The sequence below is a fragment of the Pan troglodytes genome, chromosome 20, assembly GCF_028858775.2.
Source record: "Pan troglodytes isolate AG18354 chromosome 20, NHGRI_mPanTro3-v2.0_pri, whole genome shotgun sequence".
Taxonomy (NCBI): Eukaryota; Metazoa; Chordata; class Mammalia; order Primates; family Hominidae; genus Pan; species Pan troglodytes.
Window position 1 is genome coordinate 45,833,265 of NC_072418.2, and position 20,836 is coordinate 45,854,100.

General features: G+C 44.6%; 1 protein-coding gene across 3 annotated transcripts; it reads right to left on the bottom strand.

The window, feature by feature from the left end:
- Positions 1 to 426: 426 nt before the first annotated feature.
- On the bottom strand, positions 427 to 16,209 carry LOC100612876 (pregnancy-specific beta-1-glycoprotein 6). 3 transcript variants are annotated; one of them, XM_054673901.1, is made up of 6 exons: positions 16,146 to 16,209; positions 14,538 to 14,900; positions 8,627 to 8,905; positions 5,620 to 5,898; positions 4,966 to 5,220; positions 427 to 504 (listed from the first exon to the last, which is right to left on the bottom strand). In XM_054673901.1, the coding sequence occupies exons 1-6, from the start codon at positions 16,207 to 16,209 to the stop codon at positions 470 to 472; spliced, it is 1,275 nt and encodes a 424-aa protein (XP_054529876.1). In that variant the 3' UTR covers positions 427 to 469. The 3 variants fall into 3 exon arrangements, with proteins under 3 accessions (XP_054529876.1, XP_054529878.1, XP_054529877.1); XM_054673903.1 differs by lacking the exon at positions 427 to 504 and adding an exon at positions 1,695 to 1,762; XM_054673902.1 differs by lacking the exon at positions 427 to 504 and having other exon boundaries at positions 4,721 to 5,220.
- Positions 16,210 to 20,836: the final 4,627 nt, after the last annotated feature.

A 20,836-nucleotide genomic window follows, 5' to 3' on the forward strand; every position in this document is an offset into this window, starting at 1 on the left:
ACTAAACCAAGTCCAACTTCAGACTTTGCCTGCTTTCCCTATGGGTTTATTCTATGTATATTATCAAATATAACATCCCAGTAAAAGCTTTGGTAATATAACCAATGTTTTCAAATGTGTCCTGTTATAAAGAGAGCAGATTCTTACTGAACTTGTGCAAATAACTTTATTACCATAAATCTATGAATACTCATGAATAGTTTCCCAATTCTGGGGCACTCAGAGAGCAAAAGCAAATGTTTCAATTTTTGTTTACAAAAGTATACTTTACCAATTGCTGAAGAAAAAAATTTCATAAATCTGGAGAATAAAACATTCAAAGAATCAGCACATTTTCAAATAAAAAATTATGAAAACATTATCCTTTTGATTATTTAGTCCAATAACATTGAGTTTTTGTCTTCTTTGTCTTGAATTTCATGAAGGTATCAACCTGTTCTTTTTCTCAGTGTCTCTATTGTGGCAGCCATTAATGAGACTCTGTCTGGTTTCCATGGCAGGGACCTGATTGAGAGAAAGCCCAAGTCAGCGCATTTCAAATTCACTACCTCCTTTACAGAGAAAGCTTCTTTCCCACAGGCTCCCAGCAAGGGTGTGAAAGCAAGCCTAGTTCTCCGAGGCTCTCTTTAACTCCAATGGGTGACTGGTTGGAGGATTCCCCGTCAGAACTGCATTGGTACCTAAAACTTCTTTCTCTTTCTTTTTCACAGGAATCAGCTCTGCATAGCGGTCTGTGGGTTCTCCCATGCTACCTTCATGCCTGCCCCACATTCCCTCACAGGTGTCTTCCCTGATAAATTATCTTGTAGGTCTAATCCCATCTTGGATGCATCTCAGTTGGTAAAAACTAACATACCAGGCTTGATTCTTTGCACTTAGCTTTTTTTCTTTCTCTCCCACAAGTAGTCAGTAGCCTTGTTCTAGTGTTTTATGTGTTACCTCTTTTTCCGTATATATGGAAAAAGGAAGGTACTTTTGAGGGGCACTTCCTGTGTGCCAGGCCCTGTGCTAAATACTTTACCTGTATCTCATTTAATCCACACAATAACCCTGTCAGGTAGACATTATTTCCATTTTGCTGATGAAAAGACAGAAGCTTAGCATGGTGTAAAAACTTTCCTGGTGTCATATGGCTAGTGACAGGTGGATCTGAGATTTCATTCTAGGACTATTTGATCTCAAGCCTAAAGATGATGGTAGTAATATAGCAGCTGACATTGGTTCCTCTGTGTGTGGCATCTTGTTTCATTGACTGCATTAAACCTTTAAAAGAATGGTATGAAGAAAGTACTCTTATTGCAATTTTCAGGTGAGGAATCAGGGGTTCAGAGAAGTTGAGTCTTGTGCAAGAAATTTATAACTGTAAACTCTTACATTAAAAAAGAAGAAAGATCTCAGGTCAACAACCTACTTTAATACTTCAGGATACGAAAGAAGAACAAACTAAACCCAAGCACACTGAATGAGGGAAATAATAAGGATTAGAGTGGATATAAATAAAATGGAGAATGGAAACAGAATAGAGAAAATTAATGAAACCAAAAGTTGATTCTTCAAAATAAAATCAACAAAATTGACAACCATTAACTAGATTGGCTAAGAAAAAAAGAGAAAAGTATAAAGTTACTAAAATCAGAAATGAAAATGGACTCTGAGCATGGTGGGTCATGTTTTAATCCTAGCATTTTGGGAGGTCACAGCAGAAGGATTTCTTGAGACCAGGTGTTTGGGCCAGCATAGGTAACCTGGGGAGATGCTGTCTCTACAAAAAAAAAAAAAAAAAAACCAATTAGCTGGGCATGTTGACATGCACCTGTAGTCCTAGCATCTTGGGAGGCTGAAGAAGGAGAATTGCTTGAGCCCAGGAGGTTGAGGCTGCAGTGAGCCATAATCACACCACTGTATTCCATCCTAGGCTGGCCTACAGAGTGAGAGTCTGTCTCTCTCTCTTAAAAAAAAGAAAAGAAAAATGAAGTGATTACTACCAATTCTAATAAAATAATGATTATGAAAGTACTATAAATAATTTTATTCCAATAAATTGGATAACCTAGATGAAATAGACAAACTCCTAGAAACACACAAAAATATGAATATAACTATAATCAGTAATAAGATTGAATCAATAAAAGCATTTGATGAAATTCAGTATTTTTTCATAATAAAAACATTCTAAGAATGGAAGGCAACCACCTCAACATAAAGGCAATATGTGAAAAACCCAATGTTAACATCTTACATAACGGAGAAAGACTGAAAGCTTTCCCTGTATGAGCAGGAAAAGACAAGGATGCCTGCTATTGACACTTTTATTCAACATAGTATTGAAAGGTCTAATCAGAAAAATTAGGGAAGAATTTTTAAAAAGACATTCAAATTGGAAGGAAGGAGTAAAATTATTTCTGTTTATAGATAACTTGAACTTATATGTAGAAAATCCTAAAGATGGAACAAACCTATTAGAATTAATAAATAAATTCAGTAATGTTGCACAATACAAAATCAACATTCAAACATCAGTTGTATTTCAATACACTAACCATGAACAATCTGAAGGGAAATTAAGAAAAAAAAAATTCAATTTATATTAACATCAAAAAGAATAAAATATTTAGGAATAAGTTTAACCAAAGAGGTGAAATGATTATACCTGAAATCTACAAAGTATTGCTGAAAGAAATGAAAGATGACATCAATAAATTGGAAGACATTTTGTGTTCATGAATTGGAAGACTCAATATTGTTAGGAGGACAGTGCTGCCCAAAGTGAGCTGCAGATTGAATACAATTCCTATCAGAATCTCAGTGACACTTTTGCAGAAAATGAAAAATCTGTCCTAAAATTTATATTGCATCTCATGACTCTAAATAGACACACAGCTTTGAAGAGGAAGAATGAAGCTGGAGGACTCACACTTCCTGATTTCAGCATTTACTACAAAGCCCCAGTAATCAATACAGTGTGGTACTGGCATAAAGGAGGACATAGAAATTAATGAAATATCATAACCCAGAAAGAAATGCTTGCATATATGGCCAAATGATTTTCATCGAGTGTGCCAAGATCGTTCAATGGGGAAGGGACAGTGTTCTCACCAAATGATATTGGGAAAGGTGGATATCCAAGGGCAAGAAGAGTGGAACCTTTACCTAACACCATGTACAAAAATTAACCCACAATAGATCAAAGATCTAAATGTAAGAGTAAAAACTATACAACTCTTAGAAGAAAAACTTCATGATAGTGGATTTCACAGTGATTTCTTTGTTGTAACAACAAAAGCATAGGCAACAAATAAAATGGATAAATCAGACCTCATAAAAATCAAAACCTTTTATATAGCCCATGCAAAGTTCCTCAGCATCACGAATACTTAGAGATATGCAAATTAAAACCACAATGTTACAACACCTCACACACTTTAGGATGGCTTTGATAAACAACAACAATGACAGCAACACTAAACAACAGGTGTTTCCAAGTAGATGGAAAAATTGGAGCTCTAGTGCATTGCTGATGGGAATGGGAAATGTTATAGCCACTGTAAAAAGTGGTGTGGCTGTTTTTCAAAAAATTAAACAATAAATTACCATTTGATCCAGCAATTCCACTTCTGGACATACTCCCTATAGAATTGAAAGAAATTTGAAGAAATATTTGTACACTGATGTACAGAGAAGCATTACTCACACTAGCCAAAAAATGGAAACAACTGAAAAGTCCATTGAAAGATAAGTGGGTAGGCAAATGAGATGTATCTATACATTGAAATGTTATTCAACCTTAACGAGGCAGAAAATTCCAATACATCATGCAAAATGGATGAACCTTGAAGATATTATGCTAACTGAAATAAGCCAGACACAAAAGGATAATTATTATATAATTCCATTTATAAAAGATAGAGTAGCCAGTTACATAGAGACAGAAAGTAGAATGGTGGGTGCTAAGGGTTAGGGGGAGAAGGAGTGAGAGTTATTGTTTATTGGGTACAGAGGTTTAATATGGTAAGAGGACAAAGTTCTGGAAATGGATAGTGTGATAGTTACACAACACTAAATTGCACACTTAGTTAATGGTAAGTGTAATATTAGATATATATAAAGTGTCTCGTAGTCTTACCCTCTCTATAATTACACACTTTTTGGCATTGCCCCTTTCCTGCCATGCAGAGCCCCAGGGGTGAATCTCCCTATTTCTCTAGCTCTGCATCAGTCACTGTCCTCCGTGCTGTGTCCCACGTGCTGTGCCCAAAGCCTCATACAGCTGGTGACTTCAGAGCCAGGACGCAGCTCAGGAGTCAGCCCTGAAGCTCCCTCTCTTCTTATTTCCCTGTAGCCTGGCCTGGGGGAGGCTTGGCTTCAACTGGAAGCTCGATTTAGCCAACTTCAGGACAGGCCACCAGGGCCCTTTCTCCACACATGTTGGTTCCACCCCAGGTGGAGTCAGGCAGGGCCAGGCCAGTCACCAGAGGAGCCCGGAGCAGAGCAGGAAGCAGAGTCTGAGCTGCTCCTCCCTCACCCAAAGGGATTCCTCCTCTCATTTGGGGGAAAAGTGTGAGCTTGTTTCAAAGCCTCAGATGTTCCTTGTAGCTCATGGAGTAGGTACAAGAAAACAAAGACATGGCAGAAGGGGATGTGTCGGTGACAGCAAGAAGCAACTTGATCTTGAGGACTCTCCTTCTTGTCCCTCTGTGAAGCCTCTTCTACCACATAGGGCTCAGGGCTGATAAAGCCCCCTCTCTACCTTTCTCAGGCCAGACACAAGGTCAGCCATGAGAAAACAGAAAAACAAGCAGAAGAGAGTCTGTAGAGACAAATTGGGAGGGTTCAGGAGGAGAATTTGGGATTTGCTTGTGCCCATAGGACACAGGCTGGGAATACAAATGTTTTCCTGACTCTTCTCTGAAAGGCAGATAGACTCCACATAAAACCCTATTGCCAAGGATGCTGGGATCCACTTACCAGAGACTTTGACTATCATGGATTTGGAGATTTCCTTGCCAGTGGCTGAGTTACGAACAGAGCAAGCATAGAGCCCGCTATGATTTGTAGTAATTTGGGGGATAGAGAGCTTTTGTCCTGATTGCTGAAACTTCCCATTAATTGTCCAATAATACTCTGCCGGTGGGTTAGAGTCCGCAAAGCAGGACAAGTCGAGGTTTTCTCCTGAACGGTAATAGGTGAATGAAGGGTAAATTCTGGGGAGGTCTGGACCATCTGGAGGAAAGAGAATAAAGCCACAGGTGATGTCATCCGAGGGAAGGGGATGTTCCTGGTGTCTTAAAGGGACACAGTGACCCTCTGAGCCAAGACACACCCTCAAGTGCCAGCCAAATCCCATCTATGTTCACTGAGCCAAAGCCTGAGGTATTCACCTGTTTCTCTCATTACAAGCTGTGGGCCCCTAGTCTCCCATGACAAGAGGGCCCCTCCCTTCATATTCTTGGTTAAGTCTGTGCCTACCCAGGTTTTCCCAGGGCAGGGAGTCATGGCCAGGTCTGATGTCCAGAAGTAAAGTTGTCTATACTTGGACCGGAGAGAGACTGAGAGGCCTGGCCTCTGGTCGTTTGGAGTTAAGCTGGTGTCCTGGCCCACAGAGGAAAAAAGGATACTCACAGAGGACATTCAGGGTGACTGGGTAACTGCGGATGCCACCATATCGGTCCCGTATTTCACACTGATAGGGTCCTGTTTCATTTCTCGTGACACTGGGTAGAATGAGTATCCTGTTTTCAATGGGTCGCTTTACCCTGGGACTGACCGGGAGGCTCTGACCATTTAGCCACCAAATGTAGGTGTAGTTCCGACTCTTAGGTTCACAGGTGAAGGCTAACACATCCTTCTTCTCCCTGGGGTTTAAGTTGTTGATGGTGATGTAGGGCATGGGCAGCTTCGCTGTGTGGATAACAGAGAGAAGATTGTCCTGTGTGGCACCTTTGATTCCTCCACAGGCATCCTTCCATCAGAGTTGGCATCTCCCACCTGTAAACCCACATGAGTCCTTGAAAACCAGTAGCTGGTGCATGTGTCACAGGACAGATGCATGATGATCTAAGGGCTCAAAGACTGTGAGGCCTCCTGCTCTGTCTTAGGGAAGCACAGACTTTCTGAAGTGTCCATTGAGCAGCAGTGTTGGGTCATGGACAGACACATCAGTAGGAGTCACAGCCCCTGGTACCCCTCCCAGTCCCTCCTTAATCAGTTGACTGGCTGGCTCACCTTGGGTTCCTTACCTGGAATGTGCAACTGCTGGGCCCCTTCCAAATTCCATCCTACTTTGCCCCCCTAGATGTGATTTCTCTGCAGCTTCCATTTCCAAGGACATTCTAGAGATGAGTAATAATGGGACTTCCCATTGTCCTGAAACCCTGAAGATACTGAGCAGCCTGGCCTGGGACTGGATGTTTCAGCAGAAATAACACAGGGAAGACCAGTGCAAGCCTGTAGGTCAGTTCAGTCATCAGGCACTAGAGGCACCAGGTGGGGCAGTTTTTTTGCAGGTGTTTCATGATGACTTACTTGAACCAGTGACCTCTAAAGATAGAGCAGAGTGCAAGGAATGATCTAGAAAGAGTGAAGGGGACAGGCAAGGGCTGGTGGCTTTGGAGCAGAAGCATGTTCCCTGTCCTGGGTTCTTTAAGTTTCCTCTCCTTCTGCAGAGGGCAGGTGAGGACCATGTGGATCTTTCTAGAAATACATGTGGACATTTGCAAATGCAGAACTGACTGGTGGAAAGGGTGGGAATGAACTGCTGGAAATCTAGTCCTCATGGACCATGTGTGTTTGATGGATATGAGACAAATTTGGAGAGAAGTTTTGCAAATCTTTTCTTTCATTGGACATTCTACTCTCTGATTTCATGGGTTCCACGAATCTAGGCACCTCATGTAAGTTGATTCCAGATTGAATATGAGACGAGGCTGCTGGTTGCCAGGAGCTGGGAGTGGGGAGAATCAGAAGTTGTTCATGGGTGTGCAGTTTCAATTATGCAAGTTGGAGAGGTTCTAGAGATCTGCTGTAGAGCTTGATGCCTATAGTTCACAGAGATTATCTCTTATGCATAAGTTTTAGGACAAAAAGTGTTTTGGATTTCTGATATTTTTTGATTCTGAAATATTTGTCATATACTTACTGGTTTAGCATCCCAAATCTGAAAGATTCAAAATCTAAAATGATTCAATGAGCATTTCTTTTCAGCATCAGATTAGTAGGCAAAAGTGGGAGGTGATAAGCCAGATATATTCTTGCCCTTTTTTTTCTCTCACCATGTTTGTAGCTTGGTGATTAGTTTTCGGTGAATTCCATAGTGGCCATGCTGCACTCGTATATTTTTGAAGGCTTTGGGATGTGAGAAAGGCTGATTGCTATTTTCTATGTCATCAGAACTTTCCACCTTTTCTGGTTGCATCTTTTTCTCAGTGTTTGTGTTGTGGCAGTCATTAAGAAGAGCCTGTCAGTTCAGATTTAGGACAGAGTTTTCTAAATTCTGCAAAAAATGTTACTGGGATTCTGGTAGGCGTTGCATTGAATCTGCAACTCAATTGGGTAGTATTGTCTTTCTAACAATATTGCTTCTTCCAATCCATGAAAATGAAATGTGTTTCCATATATTGATATCGTCTTTAATTTCTTTCAGCAATGTTTTGTAGTTTTCAGGGTATAATCATTTGACCTTTTTGGTTAAACTTATTCCAAAATATTTTATTCCTTTTGATGTTAATGTGAATTGAAATTCTTTCCTTAACTTCCTTTCAGATTGTTCATTGTTAGTGTATAGTCTAAAGAATGATCTAGAATGAGTGAAGGGGACAGGCAGAAGCTGGTGGTTTTGGAGCAGAAACATATTCCCTTTCCTGGGTTTTTGATTTTCCCTCTCCCTTTGCAGAGAGCTGGTGGCTCTTCCCTGAGAGCTAGATAGACTTTGCTGGAAAACATAGTGCCAATGCTCCAGGGATCCACTTACCAGGAACTATGATCCTCTTGATTATGAGATTTGTTCCAGCAGTGGCTGAGTTATGGATGAAACAGATATAGACCCCTCTGTATGTTTTAGTGATTTGGGGTATAAAGAACACTTGTGCTGATTGCTGGAACTTCCCATCAATCAGCAAGAATGCTCTGCCAGTGGGTGAGAGTCTGTGAGGCAGGAGAGATTGGGGACTTCCCCTGTATGGTAATAGGTGTATGAGGAAGAAATGGTGGGGGCATCCAGGACATGCGGAGCAAAGAGAATAATGTCACAGGCGATATTGTCAGAGGGAAGGGAAAATCCTGGTCTGTGGAAGGGCCACAGTCACAGTGACCCTGTGAGCCAAGTTGCAACACTGAAGTCCCAGCCAAATCCCCGCTGTGTTCACTGATCTGGAGCCTGAGACATTCACCTGTTTCTCCCATCACAAGCTGTGGAACCTGAGTCTCCCATGACAGGAGAAGCCTCTTCTCTCTTATTGTTGATCAAGCCTAGGCCTACTCTGGTTTGCCTGGAGCAGAAAGTCATGGCCAGCTTTGATGTTCAGGGATAAAGGTCTCTGTACTTGGACCTGAGAGGGACTGAGAGGCCTGGCCTCTGGCCACTTGTATTTGGGATGGCAGCCTGGCTTACAGAGGAACAGAAGATACTCACGGAGGAGATTCAGGGTGACTGGGTCACTGCGGCTGGCACTCACTGGGTTCCGTATTTCACATTCATAGGGTCCTGCAATATACTTTGTGACACCAAATAGGTAGAGGGTCCTGTTGGTTTTGGACAGCTGCAACCTGTGAGTCCTAGGGAGGCTCTGACCATTCAGCAACCACAGGTAGCTTGCATCTGGAGTCTCAGGATCACAGATTAAGCGCACAGCCTCCATGACCTCCCTGGGGTTTAAGTTGCTGCTGGAGATGGAGGGCTTGGGAGTCTCCGCTGTGCAGAAAACAGAGAGAAGATTGCCCTGTGTGGCACCTTTGATTCCTCCAAAGGCATTTTTCAATCAGACTTGGCATTTCCAACCTCTCAGCCCACCCAAGTCCTTAAAAGCCCATGGCAGGTGTGTGTGTTACAAGACAGATGCATGGCAATCTGAGGGCTCAGAGATTGTGAGGCTGCCTGCTTCATGTAGGAGAAGCACAGACTTTCTCAAGTGTGAATTGAGCAGCAGCATTGGGTCATGGAAAGACACAGGACAAGCAGTCACAGCCCCTGGTGCCTCTCTGAGTCCCTCCGTCTCCAACTGCCTGCCTGGCCCTCCTTTTGGTCCTTACTTGGAGCATGCAGTGCTGGAATCTTCTTAGTTTCAGCTTACTTTGCCCCCGAGGTATGTTTTCTCTGCAGCTTCCCTTGCCAAGGACATCCTAGAGATGGATGATGGAACTTCCCATTGTCCTTAAGCCCTTTGGGTATTGGAAAGCCTGGCCTGGGACTGGGTACTTCAGCAGAAATAACACAGGGGAGACCAGAGTCAAGCCTGGAGTTCAGCTCAGTCATCAGGCAGTGGAGCCACAAGATGGGGCAGTTTTCCCAGGTGTCTCATAGTGACTGACTTGAGCCAATGACTCTAAAGATAGAGCAGAGTCCAAGGAATGACCTACAAAGAGTGAAGGGGACAGGCAAGAGGTGATAGCTTTGGACCAAGACCATGTTCCCTGTTCTGGGTCCATGATGCTCCCTTCCCCCTGTAGAGGGCAGATGAGGACCATGTGGATCTTTCTAGAAATACATGTGGATGTTTGCAAATGCAGAACTGACTGGTGGAAAGGGCAAACATGAACAGATGATGGAAGTCTGGCCCTCATGGACCATATGTGTTTGGTGGATATTAGACCAATATTTGGGAAGAAGTCTTGCAGATACTTTCTCTCATTAGACATTCTACTCTCTGATTCTGAGTTTGACTACTCTATGTACCTCATATCAGTGGATTCCAGAGGGAATCAGAGAGTAGAATAGTAGTTTGCAGGAACTGGAATCAGGGGAATAGGGTGTTGTTCCGTGGGTGTGCGGTTTCAGTTATGCAGGATGAGGAGGTTCTAGAGATCTCCTGTACAGCCTCGTGCCTATACTTCATGCAGATACAGTGCTCCTTATGCAGAAAGCTTAAAACAAAGTGTTTTGGATTTCTAATTTTTTTTATTTTGGAATATTTGCAGTATATGAACTGGTTTAGCATCCCAAATCTGAAAAATTTAAAATCCACAATGCGTCAATGAGCACTTCTTTTTAGCATCACATCAGTGGTCAGAAGGGTTGAGTTTTGAGCATTTCAGATTGTGGATTTCTGGATTTGGGATGCTCAATTTGTAACACTGTAATTTTCCCATAAAAAGTTGTCAGGAGTTTAGACCTCATGTTATATTCTGACTCTAGTAACAAAAAAAATTTGGAGGAAACATTAAAATGTTTTCATAAGTGGAAATTTTTACTGATGGTCCAAACATCTAAGATCAATTGCTGGTAGTCGTATTTCTCTTGAGACCAAAATAAGGTTTAGGTGTGCCATGAATTCCAGCAGGATCACATTATGCTCAAAGAAAGATGCCAATGGTGATTTGAAATTAGCAACTCCTTAAGTAGAGAGAGTCCCATTAAAAGGACCGAACTGGTTAGTGTGTCAATTACATAAAGGGAGGAAGGATGCCAAACTAAAAGAAGTGATGTGTGTTATGTTAGTAAATATAGAAAGAACCTGCTTCTAAATTCTGTGCAGAGTTACAAAACATGGGGAGGACCCCAAAACAGGTATGTGAAATGCCTTCCTCATTTTCTCTTAAGGTCAGGAAACACCACTAAAATTTAAGTTTGTGTGAATTAGGAAGAGTCTAAGTGAGATGTCAATGGCTCTTGTGTCTCCCCACACGAAGAACTCCAACTTATGAAAATGGCATCATCATGAGGAAACAGTTGTATGTGGCACAGGCAGTAAAACCATGAGATAGGACCTACCTGGCCACCTCCATCTGGTCCCCAAACCACCAGTATTCCCGTTAAGTGTATGTTACAGCCTTTGTAGTTGTCCCACAACTACAAAATTTAAAAATTGCTATTGTCAAAACAAAATATTAAATATGAAGTTGAATATGTTGTTCTGCTTTTGTTTCCCCACTCTTTTTGAGCTTTCCTGTTTCAGTTTTGGAAGTTTCTATTGACACATTCTCAAGCTAGGGATTCTTTCCTCAGCTCTGTGCGGTCTATCAGTAAGCATCAAAAGCATTCTTCATTTCTCTAACAGCATTTTTTTTTCGGAGACAGAGTCTCACTCTGTCACCCCGGCTGCAGTGCAGTGGCATGATCTCAGCTCACTGCAAGCTCCACCTCCCGGGTTCATGCCATTCTCCTCCGTCGGCCTCCCAAGTAGTTTGGACTACAGGTGACCACCACCATGCCCAGCTAATTTTTTGTATTTTTAGTAGAGATGAGGTTTCACCATGTTAGCCAGGATGGTCTCTATCTCCTGACCTTGTGCCCACCTCAGCCTCCCAAAGTGCTGGGATTATAGGCGTGAGCCACTGTGCCCAGCCATCTCTGAAGGATTTTAACGAGTTGTTGACTTTTGAGTTTGTTCAGCTTTTTACTTAGTGTTAGAACCGAGTGAGAAATTTCAAGCTTGATATATGCCTGACAGGAAGCCAGAAATCTCTAGAAAGTGACCGGAGAATGTGAGCTCCATAGCAGGTTGAGGATGGAGTCACGAGTGAAATGGGTGAAATGAGCCTATGGGCTTTGGGGACTGCAGGCCTGTCCAGCCTCTGACACCCTGATGAGTCTGTGCAAAGATTACAACAGTGACAGGAAACTAGCATGGCTTACTCCATCTGTCATCTAGTCTCAGGCTGGCTGTCCTCACTCATTCCTGGGCATAGGCCAGGCTAACCTTGGGAGGAATTTAGTTTATGGTTTAACTTTGAAGCAAGAATGATAATAGTTCCTCCATAAAACTAACACCCTTACTTTGCCCAGGGACTGCCTTTGTCAAACTAGTGAAAGACCATGAGATTAAGATTATAGGAGGGAACTGAATTCTGCTAAAATGTTGGCACAGTTTCTATAATCCCTGACTGCTCTAATGTCGTTGGGCCAGAGTTTACAAAATTTGTAACTAATTGCTCCTATAGATAACATCACTATTGTAGAAAGTGAGATTAGTCTTTTGAGATTTTTCTCATTCTTTTGCATTCTGGCAACCGGCTGACCTCATCCATACCTATGACTAATGGCTCAGCCAGTCATGTGGCCCCTACCTGGAGGCAGATTCAAGCACTAACAGATCATTTCCCTCCGCCCGCATGATTCCATCACCAATCAGCAGTACTCATTTTTTAGTCCTGTGCCCCTGAAACTATCCTTGAAAATCTCTAACCCCTGATCCACTGGGGAGGCTGATTTGAGTAATAATAAACCTCCACCCTCCTGTTTGGCAGACTTGGAGTTGTTAAAATCTTTCTTTACAGCAAACCACCATTTCAATAAATTTTATTTTATTTTATATTTTTTTGTGTGCAGGAGGCCAGAAGAACTTGTCTGGCAATTATAACAGTGGATGGAGGGACTACCTATCCCTGTCCCATGGTCTTGTCCACAGGTCAGCCTCACAAAGGGAAAGAGCCCTGGATGGGAATACAGTGGAAGGTTTCTCTTAGTGACCTGGGGACATTGGCTTGAGAGGAAGCCTGGCAGGAGTGGCAACTCCAGGTGATTTCTGCATCTTTCCTATTTCCTGGGATGTGGGCCAGGCCACAGTGTTAGCAGGAAGGGAACTGAACAGCCAGCCTAGTTAGAGGGAGTGTCTGGGAAGGCCTAGGGGTGGGGGAAGAAGCTGTGCAGGACAGGGCTTGCTAGTCAGAAGAAAGTTGGAGGAAGATGAGGGACACTGAGAAGCAGAGAGAGGCAGAGACACCATGGCAGTGAGCAGTGAGGGAGACACTGACTTCAAAGACCCCAGGGACCAGGTGCCCCCAGCTCCACAGTCCAGGACCAAGGAGCCCTGAGAACCCTCCGGTGGCCAAAGAACTTCAGAGTTACATGAGGTGGGGTGCCTTTAGGGGCAAGAGGTAGTGGGGGAATGAAACATGGATGTCAGCCCCTGAAGGACAAGGGACAGGTGTGGCTAGAACCTCTTAGGATTCTGATTCCAAGATCCAGTCTCTAAAGAGGTTTTGGATCATCCATTTCTTCATTCCATTCCATCATTTGTTATGTGAGAGCTCCTGAGTGTGTCTCTGGCTGGGCCTGTGCTGGTGTAGGGTGTGAGTGGGGAAAGAAAACAAGGTCCTCTCCTTGATCCTCTCATGACAGTGACATGGACACTTTGGGAAACACAGGATTTCACATTCAGTGATGGAGGTTAAGATCTTAGGGGGAGACCTGGACATTTTTTTTTGCACTGACTCTGGCGGTTGAAGCCAGTGATTTAGTTCTGGAGTATAGACTAATCAACTGACCATTTGCTCTCACTCCTCTGAGGTTTGGAGGCCTAAGAAGAGAGGATTTGAGCCAATAAATGACTATGGGGTGCTTGGAACCCAGTAAGCCCTCACTTCTGGTGGAGGAGAGGATGGGCCTGTGGCTGCGGACACACCTCATGTGACCCTGATCTCCCCTTTGTGTTTGTGTGACTGTGGCTCAGTGGCTGTGCCTTCCTGTGCCTCAGTTTTCTCTCAATCAAATAAGCTAAATGGCAAATGGACTGTGGCTTTTCATGCTATCTGTGAATAAATGTTAAAGTATTCACAGTCACCTGACCTAATGCTTGGCACAGTGGAGGTTTCACACAAACAGCATTGATTATTAATTTGCTTCCATGAGAAAGCACCTTTGTGTCAGATCCCTGTGGACAAGCTGCTACCTGGTGCATCTTCTCTCTTCTGTTTCTGTTTCTGGGGACATTAGACTTTCTATGGACTGTCCTGAGCCTCCTAAGACAGTTGTCTGATGGCCTACAAAGCTTGTCTTTCTGTCCTCTCCACTCTGAGTGTCAGGTGAAGAAAGCTCTGTCCTTGCCCAGATGAGGCTCTGAGGACTGAGCCCTGGCTGGTGAGCAGCTCCAGGAGACACAGTCCTCTGACAGCTGGTAAATCCTTGGTCCCAGTAAGCCCTGCCAAAGAAGCCACAACCCAGTCCTGGCACAGGCTCCTCAGCTTTACCTGGAGCAAGGATTTAGGGACAGGGGTCTGGGATTGAGGCTTCCAGAGCTGAGGTTCTCTGAGGGTATCTCAGTGGGCCCCTCAGGCCAAGCCCTACTCAGTTCTCCAGGGTCTTTCTCAGGGTCAAATTTATGAAGAGGGCATGAGGTGCTTGGCTGAGACTGATCTCCTCCTGCTGAGTCCCCACATCAGACTGTCCTTCCTCTGCAGCAAGTTTCTACAGGGTCTGGATGTGGGAAACAAATTCTGATCTGTTGAAATTTGTCTCCTCTGTGTGTCCTGTACTAAATGCCCAAACCCCAGCATGGGACATAATGCAGAGAGTGACACAGGCAGAGTCCAGGCCTGACAATCCTGTGTGTGTGAAGTAGAAATGACCCCTGCCCCCCAAAACCCAGGGATCATGTGGAATCACTCACAGTATAAGGTGACGGTGAAATATCCAGTTACTCCTCCAGTCCCATCGCCTCGCTTTATGATGTGTAAGGTGTAGGATCCTGCATCCTCCTGGGTGACATTCTGGATCAGCAGGGATGCATTGGAATATACTGTTTCTCGTCCACTGTAGGCAGGCCCATATATAATTTGACCGTCTACTACATATGATGTAATGTAATGGTAGAGGTCCCTCATTTGCCCTTTGTACCAGATGTAGCCAGTAAGATTCTGGGGCAAATTGTGGACAAGTAGAAGAACATCCTTACCCTCGGAAACTTTGGGTGGCTGGGCTTCAATTATTACTTGGGCAGTGGTGGGCAGGTTCCAGAAGTTTAAAAGTGATGCTAGGAGGTAGAGACAGCATCAGTTAATATTTGGACCTATGTATTGGGGTGAAAAGCTGGGGCCCTGTGTCCTGAGAAGGTCTCTTCAATCATCAGCCTTGAAGATATACACACACACACATTCAAACAAACACACACACAAAAGGGGCATTTGTGTTTGTGTGTGTGTATGTGTGTGTGTCCTACTGTCCTACTAGGTCAAGGTCAGCAGCATGACACCCATTCCTTCAACACTTCTGACCTTGGCATTTTTCTGTTTGGAATCCTCTTCCCCAGGGGTCCACACGGCCCCCTCCACACTGCCCTCAGGTCCTGCTCACATCAGGGCATCCTTAGACTTCTTTCCTGACACCTCCTTCAGATACCCTGGGTCTTCCCTTTCTGACCTTTCCCTGCTCTGCTCCCTCTAGGGTTCTTGTCAACACCTGACCTCACATTCTAGATCTCTTTGCATGTCTGTCTTCCTCCCCATGAGAGTGTGAGCTCCGTGAGGACAGAGACTTTTGTAATGTTGGTTGCACCCCAGTGCCTGGAACAGGCTGCAGACTTCTGTAGATGTGAGAGTTCTCAGGGCCCTCCATGCCCTGGGTGTTTTTTTTTTCCCCCAATTGTTGAGGTTTTTTGCTGAGGAAAGTGTTTCATGCCCTGGTTACATTTTTATTTGAAGTGTCATCTGATATAGTTATTATTATCATTTTTCAAAATGTGGTGACCCCTGATGATTAATCAGAAAAACAGAACACTTAAGATTTTCCTACCTCTTACCAATTCCGGTTCAATGTGACTTTCCTGTTTTGACCCCTGTCCCTCTCTGGTGTATTTTCCCCTATCCAGGCTCCAACAGAGCCTTCTTTCCTTTTTTTTCTTTCTTCTTTTTATTCTTTTTTTTTTTTTTTTTTTTGAGATGGAGTCTCGTACTGTCACCCAGGCTGGCGTGCAGTGGTGCTATCTCGGCTAGCTGCAACTTCTGCCTCCTGGATTCATGTGATTATCCTGCCTCAGCCTCCCGAAAGCTGGGATTAGAGGAGCACACCACCATACTTGGTTAATTTTTTGCATTTTTTGGTAGAGACACGTCTACACTGTGTTGGACACACTGATCTTGAACTCCTGATCTCGTGATCCACCCACCTCAGCCTCGAAAGTGCTGGCTTCTTTTATTTTACAACCCCATCGTCTCCAGGATACCCCATCCATTCACTCTGCTTCCTCCTCCTGTCCTCTCCCAGGAAGTTCTCTCCTCACCTGTGAGCAGGAGCCCCTTCCAGGTGATGTGCTGAGTGCAGGGAGGGGCTGAGAGGGGTCCCATGGTCTCTGCTGTCTGTGTGTTCTCCTCTGTGGAGATGAGCCTAGGATCCAGAAACTTCCTGAGCAGGGCTGTCAGGTGTGCTGTCCTTCCTCCTTCTGTGCTGAGCCTCTTCCCAGGGCAGAAGCACTTCTCAGGCTCATGGGCGGGGTCAGGCCCAGGACACCTCTCTGTCCCCTCCTCTCTCAGTCCTGCCTCCTTGTCCCTCCTTCTGTTTTTCCTTTTGTCTGTGTTTCAGGTCCCTGGGAATTGTGGAGGCCTCTGCCTTTTTCAGCAGTGATTCTTTCACCAAACCTCAACACACACTTTGTGCAGACACACACACACACACACACACACACACACGAGACACACACAGACCCACACAGTCAGACACATACCCTGCAGGTTGGGCAAGCGCAGTCCTGGGCCTCAGCCTCCTGCTGTCCCCATGGCTCTGGGTCGGGGTGCACATTCATGCCCTTTGGCCTCTTTCATCCCCATCTGGCTCTCCCCTGCAGTGCAGGAGGCTGGAGCTGCACCAGGTCCCTGTCACAGTGATGCCCCATTGTGCTGTGGGTGAGCTGTGTGTTGCCTGGTGAGAGGGACCCTTCCTTTTTCTAATCGTGTCTAGCTTGGCTGCAGCTTCCAAGGATGGACATTCAGGACCTGGGTGTCCCAGAGGAAACTGTCCTTCCTGGCGGTGTGCAGGGTGAATCTCTCATGCCTCTTGGGAGGAGAGGCCTGTGCCGGTTGCTCAGTGGGGGCTGTGAGTCCCATAGTCAAAGGGAAAGTTCTCGGGCACTGTATGACTCCGTGGGTTCCGGCGGCTGAGCTGGAGCTCATGGTTTCTCATGTTCTTCCTGACCATCTTTGATGTCCTCTCTTCTGTGCCCAGCTGATTGTCCTGTGGTCACCACAGCTTCCCCGTGGTGGTGCAGAAGGAAGTGAGGAGTTAAACAGGAACCCGGTGGGACATGGCTCGTTGAGACGCAGGAGGGGGAGCCTGGGTCAGAGCAGAGATTCAGAGCTGGAGAGATTCATCCCCACCAACTCCGTGGCCATGATGGGCTCAGCCCTCCATGTGCTGACATACCAAGGGGTCTGTCCTGAGGGTTTTTGACCTGGTCAAGCTGCTGTGTGTAGAGGAGGAACAGGCAGTGGCCAGAGAGCCTGTCTGGAGGGACGTTGCTCACACCTGAGCGGGCGGGTGGGGGGTGAGTTGTGTTCTGGGAGCAAGGAGCAATAACATCCCCCTTCTCCCCGCAAGCACACAGGAGAGGGCTGTCTTCCCAAGGGACAGCTGGGGATAGGTGGCCACATCCCGGATGGTGCCTGTGTGTGACCATCACATGCGCTCTGAGCCCCGTGGGGTGCAGCGGGCAGGCAGGTCACAGGGTGCCTGGCTGATTCCTGGGGAGGCTGTGGGCCCTCAGGCAGCCGCTGATCTGTGTCAGCGCTAGGCTTGGCCTGGGATGCCCCAGGGAACAGGACAGATGGAGCAGGTGCGGGCATTTAGGGAGCAGTGACAGAAAGAGTTGATGAGGATGGAGGGAGGTCACGAGGGGAAAGCGCCCAGTGTGGCATCGCGTGCACCAGCGCTGCCCTGGGAGATGCCTTTAGCTGGGCCCAGGGAAGGAGCAGGTGTGTGGGGCAGGAGCTACCTGCAGAGGGCGTGGTGTTAGGTTGGTGGCCCCCAGGTCAGGGAGGAGCTGACAGCGTCCGTGTGGGGAGCATGGAGGGCGCTGAGGACTTAGGCCGAAGTGACCCTGGTGAGGGTGGACACTGCTGGGTTGTGGGTTCCGCTGAGGGCGGTTGGCATCCCCTGGGAAGGCTCCAGGCTGGGAGGGACTCTGTCGCCTTCTGGTGGACAGGGAGGGAAGTGTGAATGGCAGCAATCCCAGGCCAGGCTGCATGTTTTATTTCACGTGGATCTGCACACTTCACACGAGGTCACACATATGTTATGTTACAGCTCCATCACCTTCCAGCCCCATGAGTCCCAGTCTCTGTGGCTCTACGTTCACTGTTCTCCCTCTTTCACAATCAGATGTCCCAAACGCAGATTTTTGTCACCTTCTGTGAGTTTGTGTTTGTGTGCAGTAGGTGGCACTGTGTATACCCTGGGAGCAGTGATGTCTGGGGCTGAGCAGTGCAAGTGGGCTTGGGAGAAGAAGAGGGAGCAGCAGGGTGGGAAGATCAATGTCAGGGGGGCAGGGACAAGTCATTTTCATTTTCTCACTCCCAGGGACTAATCCCAGGATTCTGACTCCAGGGCACAGTACCACACCCTGCTGGTGTCCCTGGATGTCATGATGCTCATAGTGTCATGTTGCCTTGTCATTCATTTTTTAAGGTGTAAGTTTATTTGCCTCAAATCAGAGGCAGGGCTTGGTCACCATGGCAGTTTTCAATACTGTATCTGGTTCAAGTGGCTCCAGTTGGTGGCCAGAGATAAAATCTTAGAGGTATCTCTCCTGCTTGGTGCGCTCGGCTCACCTCTCTCCAGCTGCTTTCTTTAAACTGATAATTCTGACATTTGCCCTCACATTTAAAGTGACCATCTCTCAGTCACAGCTTGAGCTCCTGGTCCCAGTGTTTGCTGCTTGCTTTGAACACATCCATTAAAGCTCCCTGCTGGAAACCTGTCAGATAACACCCTGGACCTAATAAAGCCATTGGCTTACCAGTCTCTTCTCTCCTCCCTGCCTGGGCTCACTGACCTCTGTGTCTGTGGCCTCCAGGTGTGCTGAGTGCTCCCTAGTGTCTGTAAGTAGTAAAAATACTTATATTTTCACATTCTTGTTATATCATTATAGCCTCACATGCCATCCAGGGCCTGACATTGAGGCTGCCCTATGGGACCTGTGCTGGTTGAGCTTCTGCTGGAGCTCTTGTTTTGGGGCCTCTGGTTCTCCTGGGGACAGGAGCTTCCAGCTAACTTGATTGAAAACCTGATGCCTTTCATTGAAACACTGGGTCAGATGATGTATTCATGGGCTTCAGCTGCCATAACAAACACCTTAGCCTGGGTGAATTAAATAATAGAAATCTATTTTTCACAGTTCTGTGAATAATGTGCTATTTTAACCACTTTAAAATCCACAATCAAGTGAAATTTACCACATACACCAAGTTAAATTACCATCACCACTATTTTTCCTAGAAAATTTTTTATCATTTTAAACTGAAACTTTGTAACTTTTAAAGAATAACTCCCTGTATGTTCCACCCTAGACTTTGGTCATCTCTCCTCTGTCTCTATGAATTTGCCTATTCTTGATGTTTCATATAAATGGAAGTATACAATTATGTTATTTTGTTTCTGACATATTTCACTTAGCATAATGTTTCCCATGTCCATGCATGTTCCAGTGGGTGTCAGAGGTTCATTCCTCTTTATGACAGGTTAACAATCTGTTGTATGTGTCACCATATTTATTTATTCATGTGTTGATGAACACTTGGATTATTTTTATATTTTATCTTTTGTGAATAATGCTGCAATGAACATTCCCATGCAAGTACCTGTTTGAGTCCCTGGATTTAATTCTTTGGGTATGTAGCTAGGAATGCATGTTGTTTCAAATAAGAATTCTATGATTAGCTTTTTGAGGAACAGCAAAACTCTTTCTCCAAGTGGCTGTACCTTTTCATATTCTCACCAGCAATGTATGAGGATTCCAAATTCTACATAATGCTGCTACTTGTTGTTGAACATTTTAAAAGAATGGTAGCCAGTTTTGTAGGTGTGATGTGGTGTCTCATTGCAGCTTTGACTCTGTATTTTCCTAATGACTATTGATGTTGAGTATCTTTTCATGTCCTTCTTGACTATTTGTATATCTTCTTTGAGGAAATGTCTATATGAGTCTTTTGCCCATTTATAAATTGGATGGTTTGTCCTTTTGTTATTGAGTTGTAGCTAGTTTTTTATATTATCTGGACATGAAAACTGCCTATATATGGTTTGCAAATATTTTCTCTCATTCTTTGTCTATCAATTATTTTCTTGATAATTTCCTTTGATGTTCAAAAGGCTCACATCTTGATAATGCCCAATATATCTTGTTTTTCTTGTTTCTCATGCTTTTGTATCATATCTAAGAATCCATTGCACATTTGAGTTCATCAATATTTACCTCTATATCTAGTTTAAGATGTTTTTATGGTTATAGATCTTATATTTAACTCACTGATCAATTTTTTAGAGAATTGTTTGATATGGTGGGAGGCAGAGTTATCTAAATTCACTATTTTGCATGTGGTTATCTAGTTGTTTCTGCACTATGATTTGAAAGGAGAATTGTTCATCCATTAAATTGTGTTGACACCCTCTTCAAAGAGTAATTGACCATAAGTTTGAAGGTTTATTTCTAGACTCTTAATTCTATCCCATTTGTTTTTATGTCTATTCTTTTTCCAGCAGCTTATGTCTGTTCTTTTGCCATCAGCTTCCCTTTTAATAATTATACTCTTTTGTGAGATTTCAAATAAGAAAGTTCAAGTCCTACAATTTATTTTGGCAAGAATGTTTTGGCTACTCAGGGGTACTTTTTTGAAAGGTGGGGAGGCCAGTGTTTCACAATTTGGAAAGCCTTTTCTGTCTTCTTCAGGGGGAAATTTGGGAGAAGCTTTTAAGAAACTTTAT

What these genes read in the sequence shown, in the direction of transcription:
- LOC100612876 (XM_054673902.1), bottom strand. Translation starts at nt 16,209, where the DNA reads ATGGGACCCCTCTCAGCCCCTCCCTGCACTCAGCACATCACCTGGAAG. An exon ending in TTTCACCGTCACCTTATACT is followed by an intron (nt 8,906 to 14,537) that starts GTGAGTGATTCC and finishes TTTTCTGCACAG; the next exon opens with CGGAGACTCCCAAGCCCTCC. An exon ending in AGTCACCCTGAATGTCCTCT is followed by an intron (nt 5,221 to 5,619) that starts GTGAGTATCCTT and finishes TCTTTCCTCCAG; the next exon opens with ATGGTCCAGACCTCCCCAGA.